At 40.6% G+C, this 16,431-nt stretch overlaps 1 protein-coding gene across 3 annotated transcripts in view; it reads left to right on the top strand.

Annotated features, from left to right (window-relative positions):
- SDR16C5 (short chain dehydrogenase/reductase family 16C member 5) overlaps positions 1–16,431 on the top strand; it is a 171,364-nt gene that overhangs the window by 137,976 nt on the left and 16,957 nt on the right. For all 3 annotated transcript variants that reach the window (XM_073631654.1, XM_073631655.1, XM_073631653.1), the window contains 2 exons: positions 5,479–5,610; positions 14,391–14,490. In XM_073631654.1, the coding sequence (XP_073487755.1) occupies positions 5,479–5,610; positions 14,391–14,490 (232 nt within the window). The remainder of the gene's footprint in view (positions 1–5,478; positions 5,611–14,390; positions 14,491–16,431) is intronic.

Raw genomic sequence — 16,431 nt, 5'->3', positions numbered from 1 at the left:
GCTGGAGCAAATTGTTCATCTTGGTGTCAAAGATATATTAAACACCAAGGAAGCTAAATATCTCGTTCCTTAATCCTGTAGAATCCCAGTGATCTATACCATTCTGAAGATCCACAAAGACAAGGAAAACCCATCAGGAAGACCCATCGTAAATGTGATCGATTCCCTAACATCAAGAATGGGCCAATACATCGATAATTTTATTCAACCGGCCGTCCAACATTCAAAAGCCTATTTAAGGGATACGAAGCATGTTTTACAACTGTAATGCCGCGTACACACAATTGGAATTTCTGCCCACAAAAGACCAATGAGAGTTTTTCGGCGGAAAATGCGACTGTGTGTATGCTCCGTCGGACTTTTGCTGGCCGAATTCAAGCCGGCAAAAGATTGAGAGCATGCTCTCAATTTTTAGGTCGGAAAAAGTTCCTATCTGAAAATGCGATCGTCTGTGGCAATTCCGACACGCAAAATTCCTACGCATGCTCGGAAACAAATCGATGCATGCTCGGAAGCATTGAACTTCAATTTCTCGGCTCGTCGTAGTGTTGTACGTCACCGCGTTCTTGACGGTCGTAAGTTCAGCGAACTTTTGCGTGACCGTGTGTATGCAAGGCAAACTTGAGCGGAATTCTGTCGGAAAAGCCATCATATCTTTTTCAGACGAGAAGTCCGATCGTGTGTACGCGGCATTAGAATTACCACCAGTGTTAGAGTGATGTTTCATCACTCTATACAATTCTACAACACCATCAGGCCTGTGAGGCCACAAAATGGTTGTTAAGGCAACATAGTAAACTCAAATGCATACAAAGGAAATATCTTATTAAATGCATTGAGTTCTGGCATGACCAAGCCTCTCAGAAGCTCCACTCTTATTTTAGATTATAGTGTCCAAAATAAAGATGTGGAAAAAATAATTAGAAAATACAGGAACATATTGAGAGGAGATAGATACCTACAGAGTGTTCTACCTGATAAGCCAGTTATCATATACAAACGGGCAACAACATTCAGGGATTTAATTATTAAAAATGTGGTTGAACCTCCGTCTAGGAATCAATTCTCCTTCTTTACTGGCAAATATTTCTTCCCATGCAAATATTGTTTTGCATGTCAACATTCAAAGAAATTTCAAGGTAAAAAGAATGAATTTGAAGTCACCAATACAGGGAGCATCTATCCCATCAGAGACTTCATTAGCCACGCTGAAAGGGTTGTATACGTTATACAATGCTCTTGCAAATTACAGTACGTAGGGAGGACTAAAAGGGCTTTGAAAGTAAGAATTAGAGAGCATGTACAAAACATTATTAAAGGATGTCCAAAGCATAGTGTATCTAGACACTTTGCTTTGGCTCACAATAATGACCCAGCCCATTTATTGTTTTGGGGAATATAGAACCATAAACCATGGAGAGGTGACCATAAAGTTAGATCTTTGAGCCAGAAAGAATCAAAATGGATACATAGATGAGAACTCTTGTACCAGATGGGTTGAATGCAGACTTTGATCTCAATTGCTTCATTAGTAATTATTAATTTTATTTTACTTTTATTTTATGGATTGCCTACATGTAAACCTCTCATCTTATTTCTGGTGTGCATTAAACTATTTATCCAAATCCTTGATTATTTAGATTAACCAACACCTTTTTAGTATCCTCGTGTTTTTATGTGGTCCTCTATTAGATACTTACTCTATTTCAAGGAGTATGTCAGCATTTTTCGGAATATATGGCAAAATAGCTCCATTATTACGCCTCAATTTTATATATGTTTTTTATCTTGCAAGAAGATTTTTTAAAGTATTTATTTATCTTACAATCAATTATTACATTGTTTTAGTTTTTTAGCCTCTTAGAGCAATTTATTATTAAATTTAGTATGCAAAGTTGTTGGATATAAATGGGGTTAATAGCTGCTTCTATGTTGATTCACATTAAGAAGCCTTTCTATTCTATTCCCTATGTTATTTATAAGTATTATATAAATCTTTGGGAAAATGGCTGCCGTCTCATTGTCTCTATGATGATGAGCTTCATCAAAATGGCTTCAAATATACTTCTTTTCCACGCGAAATAACTAGAATTACACAATAGCCAATCCAGTCCCCTGAGGAAGTCATGTGACAGAGTATACCATGGAAGTGACGTGTGAGGTGGCGTGAACGCCGACTGTTTGTCTTTCTTTGGCGCATTTACTGCTGTTCTCATGTAAGCAGGTATTTTTTATCTTAATAAACTCCTTTTTAATGGTAATACACTATCGGAGGTTTATTTACTTTACATGCGGAGTGGAACATCGTATATGTGGGGTGGAATTTTCTGATACAACAAAGTCTATTGTTGAGACTGGAAGTGGAATGTGTTGTTTCTATTGGATTATGTTCCAAGGCATATGACTTATGCCTATGAGGTGAGAGTTCTGTGAGCACAGTGGTGTGGTGTCAGCGGTTTCACTTATTGGATAAATTACCAAGTTTTATTGATGCTCCATCTTCACTACTTTGATCCACTACAATTGGACTATCTTCAACTATGGACTTCACTACACATATTTATTTAATTGTGTCACTACTGTTTGAATGAGCATCGTATGCAATTTATTTCACGTTATTGTATTAAAGCGGAGTTCCACCCAAAAGTGGAACCTCAACTCATTTGTCTCCTCTCCCCCTCCCGTGCCACAATTGTCACCTTTCAGGGGGGACAGGTTTCCTGTCTTTGACAGGTATCCTGGCCCCACTTCCGGGAGTCCGGGCTGCGGCCCGTGACATAACCGCGGGGCTCCCTCCTCCTCTCCCTATCGCCGGGCCAGTAAGAGAGAGGAGCGGGGCCTCGCGCATGCGCAGTAGGGTTCCCGACGTGAAGCCGTAAGGCTACACTGCCATTTACCCTTACCCGCAATGGCAGGGGCAGCACCTGATAGCTGATGGAAACATCAGCTGCGGTGCCGTCATCGCTGGACTCCAGGACAGGTAAGTGTCCTATTGTTAAAAGCCAGCAACTGCAGTATATGTGGAGCTGCTGGCTTTTAATTATTTATTTTTTGGGGCGGAACACCACTTTAATTTAACATTCTTTGTTTGATTTCATATATGGAAGTTTGTAGGATATACGCAAGATCACCATAAATTTTAATTTTACTTATTTGTGTAGTTGTGAACACTATTAGGTTTTGCTGCATTTCCACCTTATTTTTAATTTACGGTATTTTATTTACTAGTAGTAGCGCAGAGGACCATTACACGTTTTTTATACTGCTAAACCAATAGCTGATCATTTTTTCTTCTATTTTTCCCACAACTACAGTGCCTTGAAAAAAGTATTCATACCCCTTAACATTTTCCATTTTTTGTCATGTTACAACCAAAAGCGTAAATGTATTTTATTGGGATTTTATGTGATAGACCAACACAAAGTGGCACATAATTGTGAAGTGGAAGGAAAATGATAAATGGTTTTCAAAATATTTTACAAATAAATATGTGAAAAGTGTGGCTTGCATTCGTATTCAGCCTCCTTTACTCTGATAACCCTAACTAAAATCTAGTGGAACCAATTGCCTTCAGACGTCACCTAATTAATAAATAGAGTCCACCCGTGTGTAATTTAATTTCATTATAAATACAGCTGTTGTGTGAAGCCCACAGAAGTTTGTTAGAGAGCCTTAGTGAACAAACAGCATCATGAAGGCCAAGGAACACACCAGACAGATCAGGGATAAAGTTGTGGAGAAGTTTAAAGCAGGGTTAGGTTATAAAAAAATATCCCAAGCTTTGAACATCTCAAGGAGCACTGTTCAATCCATCATCTGAAAATGGAAAGAGTAAGGCACAATGGCAAACCTACCAAGACATGGCCGTCCACCTAAACTGACAGGCCAGGCAAGGAGAGCATTAATCAGAGAGCAGCCAAGAGGCCCATGGTAACTCTGGAGGAGTTGCAGAGATCCACAGCTCAGGTCAACTATTAGTTGTGCACTCCACAAATCTGGTCTTTATGGAAGAGTGGCAAGAAGAAAGCCATAAGAAGTCCCATTTGCAGTTTACGAGAAGCCATGTGGGGGACACAGCAAACATGTGGAAGAAGGTGCTCTGGTCGGATGAGACCACAATTTAAATTTTTGGCCTAAAAGCAACATGGTGATGGCAGCATGATGTTGTGGGGATACTTTTCTTCAGCAGGGAAAGGGTAGCTGGTCGGAGTTGATGGGAAGATGGATGGAGCCAAATACAGGGCAATCTTAGCAGAAAACCTGCAAAAGACTTGAGACTGGGGCGGAGGATCAACTTCCAGCAAGAGCTACAATGGAATGGTTTAGATCAAAGCATATTCATGTGTTAGAATGGCCCAAACAAAGTCCAGACCTAAATCCAATTGAGAATCTGTGGCAAGACTTGAAAATTGCTGTCCAGACACTCTCCATCCAATTTGACAGGGTTTGAGCTATTTTGCAAAGAAGAATGGGCAAAAAGGTCAATCCCTTGATGTGCAAAGCTGGTTGAGACATCCCCAAAGAGAATTGCAGCGGAAGGTGATTCTACAAAGTATTGACCCAGGGTGGCTGAATACAAATGCACGTCACACTTTTCACATATTGATTTGTAAAAAATGTTGAAAACAATTTATCATTTTCCTTCCACTTCACAATTATGTAACACTTTGTGTTGGTCTATCACATATAATCCCAATAAAGCACATTTACATTTTTAATTGTAAAGTGGAAAATTTCAAGGGGTATGAATACGTTTTCAAGGCACTGTATACAGTTGTGTGAATGGCACGAGAACACAGTAAATAGTGATTTTCCTAAAGCAAGATCTGATGCATTTTGTGTTTTAACAATTGATTTGTTTATTGATGCGCTGGGTGATGTCTTATGCCCTGTACACACAGTCGGATTTTCCGCCGGAAAATGTGTGATAATACCTTGTTGTCAGAAATTCCGACCGTGTGTAGGCTCCATCACACATTTTCCATCGGAATTTCCGAAACACAAAGTTTGAGAGCTTGCTATAAAATTTTTCGACAACAAAATCCGTTGTCAGAAATTCCGATTGTGTGTACACAAATCCAACGCACAAAGTGCCACGCATGCTCAGAATAAATTAAGAGACAAAAGCTATTGGCTACTGCCCCGTTTTATAGTCCTGACGTACGTGTTTTACGTCACAGCGTTCAGAACGATCGAATTTTCCGACAACTTTGTGTGACCGTGTGTATGCAAGACAAGTTTGAGCCAACATCCGTCGGAAAAAATCCATGGATTTTCTTGTCGGAATGTCCGATCAATGTCCGACCGTGTGTACAGGGCATTACTGTGATCAGAGTGTAGTCTATGGGCACCATAATATTGATAACTTCAATCTGTAGATAACATTTATAGGTATTATTTTGGTCTTTTTTTTTGTGATGCACGTACTTGCTTTACTTTTTTTTTTTTTTTCAACTAGATTTTTCTTTCATTCTTTAGGTGAAGAAAGAAGTTGGAGATGTTAGTATCTTAATTAACAATGCTGGCATAGTGACTGGAAAGAAATTCATCGACTCACCTGATGCTCTCGTAGAGAAGACCATGCAAGTGAACACAATGGCACATTTCTGGGTAATTTTTGTTTTTTTCTCTACCTACAAGACCACTTTGCTGACCTTTTGTATACAAAATATTGGAAATAATTGCTCAGAAGAAAGTTTTAACCACTTTAAGACCGGGCCTATTTTTCAAACTTGTTGTTTACAAGTTAAAATCAATTTTCTTTTTGCTAGAAAATTACTTGGAACCCCCAAACATTATATATATATTTTTTGTAACATCCTAGAGAATAAAATTGCAGTTGTTCTGCACGTGGAATGGCGGCAAACTTTTATCCTTAAAAATCTCCATGTGCGACGTTTAAAAAATTCTACAGGTTGCATGTTTTGAGTTACAGAGGAGGTCTAGGACTAGAATTATTGCTCTCGCTCTAATAATCGCGGTGATACCTCACATGTGTGGTTTGAACACCGGTTTCGTATGCGGGCGCTACTCACGTATGTGTTCGCTTCTGCGCAGGAGCTCAGCGGGATGGGACGCGTTAAAAATTTGTTTTTGTTTTTGCTTATTTATTTTACTGTTTATTTCTTATTTTTACACTGTTCTTTAAAAAAAAAAAGTGTTACTTTTATTCCTATTACAAGGAATGTAAACATCGCTTGTAATAGAAAAAAAAACATGCCAGGACCTCTTTTAATAGATCTCATATTTACACTAAAATGCAATAAAAAAAAAAAAAAATAATAATAAAAAATTGCAATAAAATAAAAAATGTTCCTTTTTAAGAGCTATGGGCGGAAGTGACATTTTAACGTCGCTTCAGTCCTGCAATGGTATGGAGTTGGTGGGGGCCATCTTCCCCTCACTCAGCTCCATACCACAGAGGGGAGAGGAAGCAATCGCCGGCGGCTCTGGTAAGTGGCAGAGGGCACCGGAGCGTGGCGGGAAGGGGGGGCCCTGTCCCGCCCCCAATAAAAGTGATCTCGTGGCGAATCCGCCACTGAGACCACTTTTATCTGAAAGCGGGCCACCCACTGAAGAAGAGGATACCGGGGCTATGGCAGCTACCTGCTGCCATAACAACGATATTCCTATTCAAAGTGCCGCCGTATAATGACGGAGGTCCGTAAGTGGTTAATATTTAAAATATAATTACCCACATCCTAAATAATATCAAGAAAGAATTTGGATAGAATGGGGCAGCAGGATTTTCACGGTACTAAGGGCATTACAAAATTTGATAAAATCAATACATTTTATTTGCATACAAATACAATGTATAATTTCCTCTTGACTGTTCCTACACTCCTATGGTAGGAGGGCATTACTCCCGGGGGGGGGGTTCATTTGTAGGCCATCAGACTCTCAACATGTTTCATGGTCACGCTTCTTCAGGAGAACCAAGAAGGGGTAGATACCTGAGATCCGAACCTAGCCAGCAGCAGCCTCAGGGGGATGGCATCAAGGGAAAAGACCCTGGGTGAGCATGTGAGCAGGTATATCAGAGCCAATGAATCCTCTAAGCACAATACTATTGGGAATTAAGATTGGTTCTTGTTGTGGCAGTAACAGGAGAGAATTGACGGGGCAGTACAAAACATCACTGGAGTGAAGTAATCCCTTCCCAATATATTTAGCATGTAGAGTGGATTGGACTGTTTTTATACATTGTATTTGTATGCAAATAAAAATGATTGATTATAACAATTTTTTGTAATGTCCTTCGACGGTACCGAGAAAATCCTACTGTGCCAAACTCTATCCAAATTCTTTCTTGTATACAAAATATATACAGTATTCGAGGAACATGTTATCCCTGCCCTCATGGTCTGGTCCGTGAGCTCCCTAGCATCTTAAAGTTCTCCTTAAAGGATAACTCCACTTTCGTGAGCAAAAAAATTTTAAACATAGTATAGCATTTGCAATTGCGATACAAGTCAAATTGTTATTGAATGTTATTAACCAGTTCCCTACCGCCATATAGTAAAATGACGGCGGCAGGAACCCTTCCTCCCTCAGTGTGGGTGTCATATGACGACCTCGGCTTCCCGGCATTGTGGAGAGCCCGCACCACCGCATCGCTGGGGACCCGATGCGCGTTCCCGGCTGCCACGGTGTCCGCCGGGCACCCGCGATTGATCATCACAGAGCAGGGACGTTGATCTCTGTATGTAAACGCACAGATCCATGTCCTGTCAGGGGAGAGGAGATCTGATCGTATGTTCCTTGTACAGAGGAACACCGATCAGTCTCCTCCCCTCATCAGTCCCTTACCCCCACAGTTAGAATCACTCCCTAGGACACACATTTAACCCCTTCAGTGCCCCCTAGTGTTAACCCCTTCCCTGCCAGTCACATTTATACAGTAATCAGTGCATTTTTATAGCACCGATCGCTTTATAAATGTCAATGGTCCCAAAATAGTGTCAGAAGTGTCCGATCTGCCGCAATGTCACAGTCACGATAAAAATCACAGATCGCCGCCATTAGTAGTAAAAAAAAAAAAATTAATGCAAATTACAAATCTATCCCCTATTTTGTAGACGCTATAACTTTTGCGCAAACCAATCAATATACACTTATTGGGATTTTTTTTTACCAAAAATATGTAAAAGAATACATATCGGCCTAAACTGAGGAAAAAAATAGTTTTTTTAAAAAAAAGACAGGATATTTTTTATAGCAAAAAGTAATAAATATTGTGTTTTTTCAAAATTGTCACTCTTTTTTTTGTTTATAGCGCAAAAAATAAAAAACGCAGAGGTGATCAAATACCACCAAAAGAAAGCTTTATTTGTGGGGAAAAAAACTTTCAAAATTTAATTTGGGTACAACGTCGCATGACCGCGCAATTATCATTCAAAGTGTTACAGCGCTGAAAGCTGAAAATTGGCCTGGGCAGGAAGGGGGTGAAAATGCCCTGTATTGAAGTGGTTAAAAAACCCCTTTCCTTTTGAACCTTCATGTCTGTAATTTTCTGTAAAATGCTATGCAATATGGCTACCTGGAGGTGTTCTGTACACAGAATGTGTACAAAACGCCCCCTCCCCAGAGACATGTGTGATTGGCTCACTGATTTTCTAAGAAGTAACACAAAGAGATTTCTTCAGAATAACAAAAGGTTATTAAAATCCTTGCAATGTATATAGATCACCCAGAGGGGAATGTGTTTTTTTTTTTGTTTTTTTCAACAAAAGTGGAGTTACAGTGAGTGAAAAAATTATTTTATCCCCTCTTGATTTTGTACATTTGCCCACTGACAAAGAAATGATCAATCTATAATTTTAATGGTAGGTTTATTTTAGCAGTAAGAGACAGAATAACAAAAAAATCCAGAAAACGCATTTCAGAAACGTTATAAATTGATTTGCATTTTAATGAGTGAAGTGTTTGACCCCTTTACAAAACATGACTTAGTACTTGGTGGCAAAACCCTTGCTGGCAATCAAAGGTCAAACGTTTCTTGTAGTTGGCCACCAGGTTTGCACACATCTCAGGAGGGATTTTGTCCCACTCCTCTTTGCAGATCCTCTCCAAGTCATTAAGGTTTTGAGGCTGACGTTTGGTAACTCGAACCTTCAAATCCCTCCACATATTTTCTTTGGGATTAAGGTCTGGCTACTCCAGGACCTTATTGTACTTCTTCTTGAGCCACTACTTTGTTGCCTTGTGCGTGTGTTTTGAGTCATTGTCGTGGTGAAATACCCATCCACGACCCATTTTCAATGCCCTGGCTGAGGAAAGGAGGTTCTCACCCAAGATTTGACGGTACATTGCCCCGTCTATCGTCCCTTTGATGCGGTTAAGTTTTCCTGTCCCCTTAGCAGAAAAACACCCCTAAAGAATAATGTTTCCACCTCCAAGTTTGACGGTGGGGATGGTGTTCTTGGGGCCAGAGGCAAAATTCCTCCTCCTCCAAACACAGCATTGAGTTGATGCAAAAGAGCTTGATTTTGGTCTCATCTGACCTCAACACTTTCATCCAGTTCTCCTCTGAATCATTCAGATGTTCAAACTTCAGACGGGCCTGTACATGTGCTTTCTTGAGCAGGGTGACCTTGCGGGCCCTGCAGGATTTCAGTCCTTTACGGCATATTATGTTGCCGATTGTTTTCTTGGTGACTATGGTCCCAACTGTCTTGAGATCATTGACAAGATTTGTTTTTGTTTTGTTTTTTTTTGTTCAGCTCGCTTGCTAAACAAAGAATGAGGGCTTGTGTGGACAGGCTTAATGCTTATTTTGATGGCATCAGCTTGAGAGAGACTTCTCAGGACATGCAGAATTCATTGATGGTGCATTTGGCAGTTGACTGCTTCTGACCTTCATTTGACCTAGTTCAAACAAAGTTTTGCATTCCTATAAACTTGTATGGGAATGTAAAACCTATTTGAAGAGAAAAGCATATTGACACAGACCGGCCATAGACTGAACCTTCATGATTCAAACCGTGTATGGGCAAGCTGAATCTACCAAGTTGATCGAAAGATCATCTTGGGTACAACCAGTCTGCTGGATTTTACATGCGATTATTGCTAGTGGCAGGTATTATTGATAGCAATAATCACTGTCTTCTCCTGGTGGGGACAGTTTCAGGAAAGAAACTTGCTCCCTGAATGACCTACCAAGTTAGTTATCTAATCTTTGCATCTCAGGCAGTGAGATATCTGGACTCATGCCTTTGTGGACATGTTGTTACTATTTTTCTTTTTGGGACTCATTTGACAACAGCCTGCATACAGTGATAAGGATTAGAGTATATCTACAGCTAACACTGCTATCAATGACAGTCAGGTGGCCTTCTAAGAAGCTCTAATATAAACGCCTTGAAGCCAGGGGAAAGTGTACTTGTATACAATATTTAAACCCAACTTTTTAGTTTTTAGTTTTTGTTAGTTTGGAAAGCAAAGGGAAGGGTTAACACTTGCATCAGTGGTTATTATTATTTTTTTTTTTCTGGTCACCATCCTGTTGAGGAGACTTTCTTTTACTTTCTGCCCTGTGTAGACACAAGGTGACCATGGTTATTAGGACAAAGATTTCTTTGCAGTGGGCACAGAGATAGCGATAAGAAATGGACAGCATTGACAACTCTTCGAAAACTTTATCCAAAAACTTTTGGCTTTAGATGCACTTTAATTTTCTTTGGCACTATGGAACTGGTCCCATATACAGCAAGCATTCCTGACTTATGTGCAGAATGATTATCACTTGGGTATTAAAAAAATCTAAAAGGGAATGTGCAATGCCCTATTATATTAAACTAAATAACAGCTGCTGAACACACAGATTTAGCTACCAGAAAAATCAAGAAACAAATAATGCAACCCAATATGATTCAGCGCTATAAATGAAGTGTTCTAATGTACATATATCACCACTACAAATATGTGTTATCTCTAATCATACAATTTTAAGGGGGTTGTAAAGTCTGAAGGTTTTTTATCTTAATGCATTCTATTCTATTATATTGCTTACCATTTAAAATCAGTTTTTTGCTAGAAAATTACTTAGAACCCCCAAACATTATATATATTTTTTTAGTAGAGACCATAGAGAATAAAATGGTGGTTGTTGCAATATTTTATGTCACACTGTATTTGCGCAGAGGTCTTTCAAACGCAATTTTTTGGAGAACAAACACTTTAATTAATTTAAAAAAAAAAAACTAAACTGTAAAGTTAGCCCAATTTTTTTGTATAATCTGAAAGATGATCTAACGCCGCAAGAATAGTGATCTTTATTTTAAGCAAAAAAATTGTGATTCTCATTTTAGCCAGAATTGTGCAGCTCTACACTGTACTAATGATACTGGCTGGAAAGGGGTTAAACAGCAGGGGCGATCAAAGGGTTACCTGTGTGCCTAGCCAGTGTTTTTGTTTACTGTATGTGCTGCTTTCACTAAGGGTCCTTTCACACTGGGGCGGGGGCGTTGTCGGTATGCGGCCGCTAGCGGGGGGGTATTACCCCCCCCCACTAGCAGCCGAGAAAGGGTTAAAACCACCGGCTGTATTGCCGCGCCGTCCCATTGATTTCAATGGGCAGGAGCGGTAAAGGAGCGGTATACTCCTTCACTGCTCCGAAGATGCTGCTAGCAGGACTTTTTTTACCGTCCTGCCAGCACATCGCTCCAGTGTGAAAGCCCTCTGGGCTTTCACACTGGAATTAAAGCAGCGGCTGTTTCGGGTCGGTTTGCAGGCGCTATTATTAGCGCAATAGGGCCTGCAAACCGCCCCAGTGTGAAAGGGCTCTAAGGGAAGAGATCAATTTTTTTCCCTGCTTTTGCAGGAACACAATCTATTTCTCTCCCCACGTCGTCCGAATGGAGATCTGCCTTGTTCACTGTGTATTTTACCGAGGATCGGCGGGTGCCACAGGACAATCCTGTGCTCCACACCCCCTGCAGACCGGCTTGTGCTGTGAATAATCACAGCAGAAGTGGTCCGCGTGTACCCCCTGCAGGCAGGAGTGCAGAATCACCTATGTATACGTGATTCTGCACAGGAGAGACACCCTGTAGCAGTAAAACTGCTATGGGGCCGGTCTTTAAGTGGTTAAAGGCATAGAGAAAGCCCCTTGAAGCTTACCAAAAGCTTACTGACAGTTTTAGAAAAGCTTGCTGTTCACATTACTCTTATACAAGCTGAAGCCTGTGTGAATTAGGCCTAAGATTGTCTTGATGTTTACTGGTGTATGGTTGCCTCCTAATACACGAGCGCCACTAATGTCTGCGGTCATGTTCAGGATTTTTTTTTGCTATTTCAAAACAATAAAATTATATGTAGCTCCTAAATGAAAATTGTTATGTTTGCATCAAAGTCCCTGGCCTGTGTTTGGCCCTAGAGAAATGAAGTTGGATAGTCTTGTTTTAGCCAGTCGGTTTTGCCTTTGTGCAGATTCTTCATGTTTTCTTCTCTCAAGTCTCTTGTCTATGTTTTTCATTTCTTTTCAAAAATAAATAAATCAGTCAACAGGATTTTCAAAATTACATTTCAGCTGTGTTCTGTTGAGTTCCATGGAAACAGCCATTGGGAACGATCGAGTAAACAGTTACTGATTCAGATTTGCAGGATAGTTCGACGTTTTATTCTGAAGAAGTAATTTAATAGTTTGTCTTCTAGCCCAGTATATGTTGCCAAACCTATGACGCCCCTGAACCATGAAAAGTTCAGAACGGGGGCTTCTGTGCTGCCTTGAGGCTAAGTCTCATTAAAATGCAGGCATTTTTTTCAAAGAAGGAATTGTTAAAATCCCTAAAATATAGGGATAGGTTAAAATAGCAAAAGCTCCTTTTCTCTTTTTTTTTTTCTTTTTCTGAATGTTACATGCAGATTAACTTGGGCCCCTTTCATACTTGTACGACTTTTCCTGCGACTTTGAACATCAGTCGCATGACAAATCGTACCCCATGATTCCCAATGATAACCATTCATATCTGTGCAACTTCAGAGTAGTCCCTGTACTACTTTGGTCCGACTTTGGTGCGAGTTGAAGTCCATAGACCTCAAGTTTACACAGCCATTCCCTGAAATCGCGGCCGCAAAATCATGTGGCTCTCAAGTCGCGAAAGTGTGAAAGGGGCCTTAGTTAACCACTTCAATACTGGGCATCCTTCCTGCCCATTTTTCAACTTTCAGCACTGTCGCACTTTGACAATTGTGCAGTCGTGCAACACTGTACCCATATGAAATTTTTATAATTTTTTGTTCACACAAATACAGCTTTCTTTTGGAGGTATTTAATCGCCACTGGGTTTTTTATTTTTTGCAAAATAAAGACCAAACATTTTTTTTTAAAATGTGTTTTTTCTTCATTTCTGTTATAAAATTTGGCAAATAATCTTTCTTCATAAATTTAGGCCAAACTGTATTCTGCTCCATTTCTTTGGTGAAAATAACCCAGATCAGTATTTATTATTTAGTCTATAGGAAAGTCCACAAACTATGGTATGTATCTCTGAAAATTGATCATTCCTGATGTACTGACAGCTTCATTTCTGTCACCAGTGCAGTACAGCATCATCATATACTGGTGTGGCGGTGATCAGAGACACTGACTGGTGACAGTAGGGGAAAAAAACACACACTTTTTAACACCGTGTGACCAGAGCAATAGTGTTGCCATAGTAACACTGCACTACTCCAGGGAAGTGATCAAGATTTTTTTAAATTTTATTATTACACATTGATTGCTTATACTAGGGAATTTCACTGGTATATCCAACCATTTTTACTGAATAAACTTGATTCATTCAGTGTGTGTTGTGATTAGCTGTGATTGGCCACAGCTAATCACATGGTAGAGGTGAACTGTGATTGGCCCTGTCTGTACCATGTGATCACTGTGACTAATCACAGCCAGCAACACAATCGTACACAATGAATGGCATGAATCAAAGTCGTTCATTGTTTACAATTGTCATGTGATCTTCTGTGGTCACAATGATCACATGGTACCAGTAGCAGGCCAGAATGACAAAGGTCCTGCCCAGACGTCATTTGACAATAGACTGGGTGGGAAGTGCTAAATTGTGTTTCTTAGCTAACTAAGCGTAGAGCTTTGTTTAAAATATCTAGTATTATTCGTGTTGTTCCTTTTTTGATTCTTTTTAGGTATATTTTAGAATTGCTCAATATCAAAGCATCAAAATAGATCTTGTAACACACATCTGTTCCGTGCTGGTTGAATCCATTGATGTGTTATGTCACATGTTCTGGCTGATGTTGGAGATCTCACTCTGTAATGTAATGTGGGGGGGAATAGATAGACTGCTATATATAGATAATAATTTAAGTTAAGTTAAACTCAGCAGTGGATGCCATTTATGACTAATATCGTGTTTGTTTTTCTGCAGACATGTAAAGCCTTCCTACCTGCTATGATGGCCTCCAATCATGGCCATATAGTGAGCATTGCCAGCTCTGCTGGACTGATAGGAGTCAATGGACTTGCAGGTGAGAACAATGGTCAGCATATATGAGTGCAGCAGTAAGCCCGGGTTCATACTCCCTGTAACTTTGAAGTCGGACCCCAGCGCGACTTTGGCACGACTTGCAATCGACTTCTTTCACAGAAGTCAATGCAAGTCATACCAAAGTCGGACCAAAAGTAGTGCAGGAACATTTTTATAATCCGGAGCAACTCAAGTCACATTAGAACGGTTCCATTGCACTGAATGGGGCCCGGCTTCTGATGCAACAAGTGCTCCAAAGCATTTGTCGTATTGGTGTGAACCGGGCCTAACGGTACAAATTCACAATACATTTTGTGTGGAGGAGTGAAATAAACTTGTGTTTTTAGATTCTTTTCTTCTTTCTAGAAGAGTATAGTTGTAATACTTTATTCTTCTAGCATAGAAATGTAAAGGAATAATCTGGTTGCTCAAAGAATGCAGAGCATCCTTTAGATATTTGAAATTTTAATAATATCCCTTGGAATTAATAAAGTATTCTGAATCTGAATTGTATCTAATAAGAGCAACATTTATCCATAAAACTGTGCTGCGCTAAACAGAATAATAGCGCACAAACATGTGAAATATATATTTTACATTGTTTAGTGTTGGATAATTTTGATAAGAGTGAAAAAACTGTCCCCTTCTAACTCAAAGTCCATTTCATGAACTCCTTCACTGAAGAGTACCATGAATTGGTGCATCTGCTACCAGTAAATCAGATCATCACCAGAAATTATTGAATGGAGGCTTCCCAAAAATCCATCTCCTGCTAAATCCATAGGTCATAATACGCATTGATAGAAACTTCTTGGCACACTGTAGAACTTGATAGGTCAAATATCAAAACGCCCAAAGATTTCCGATGAATCTCCCAAAAAGAATAGAGGGGACCCCTGGGGCTAATGGTCCTCTTCTGGTACCAAAGGTGGGTTGCATTGGTGGGCACTGGTCACGCTGCATTGATGGGCACTGAGCAGGTTGCATTGATGGGCACTGACGAGGCTGCACTGATGGGCAATAATAAAGTTGTTGTTAATATTTATTTTTGTAACTTAATTCTGCATAAACCATTTAAGTGTAATTTCATGTGATAATTTATGAGGGTGTGTTTAGGGGCGGGGCAGGGTAGAGGTTGGGTGGGGAAACTGGTGGCGAGTAATTCTTAAGGCCTGGCTAGTAGCTCAGGACTTGAAATTTTGAGCCCTGCCTTAACCTCTTCATGCCAATGTAACACAAATATACTAGACTGCTTTTTTGCCGTGGGGCCACATATTTGCGTATCTCCCTTTGTGCTGGGAGCGGGGTCTTACCGTGAGACCCGGGCCTGTACTAACGATCGGGAACCAGAACTCACCTAATCGCTGTGATAGCTTCTGATCAATCACTGTGAAGCCCGCCCCCATGTTTTCTTTCTCTGTGAATGGAGGCGAGCGTTACATATTTATATTCTCTCCCCCCCCCCTCTCTCTCTCTCTCTCTCTCTCTCTCTCTCTCTCTCCCCCCCCCCTCTCTCCCCTCCCTCTCTCCCCCTTCCTTTCCCCTCTCTCCCCCTTCCTTCTCCCTCTCCCCCTCTCTCTTCCCTCCCTCTATTTCTCTTTCTCTCTCTTTCCCCCTCCTCTCTCTCGCCCCCCTCTCTGCCCCCTCTCTCTCTCGCCCCCCCTTTCTCTCTCGCCTCCCCTCTCTCTCTCACCCCCCCTCTCTCTCTCACCCCCCCTCTCTCTCTCTCACCCCCCCTCTCTTGCCCCCTCCCTCTCTCTCTCGCCCCCCCCCTCCCACCCCCTCTCTCTCGCCCCACTCTCTCTCAAATTCAAATAAGCTTTATTGGCAGGACCACATACATGTTAGCATTGCCAAAGCAGTTGAGTTTCTATAAGAAAGAGAAGGGGGGGGGGTAATATAGTGGGGAAAGGGTTTTTAAGTCCTCCGTCTTTCATGTCCC

Source organism: Aquarana catesbeiana, linkage group LG05 (genome assembly GCF_042186555.1).
Source record: "Aquarana catesbeiana isolate 2022-GZ linkage group LG05, ASM4218655v1, whole genome shotgun sequence".
Lineage (NCBI taxonomy): Eukaryota > Metazoa > Chordata > Amphibia > Anura > Ranidae > Aquarana > Aquarana catesbeiana.
This window is presented reverse-complemented; position numbering and strand designations above follow the sequence as displayed.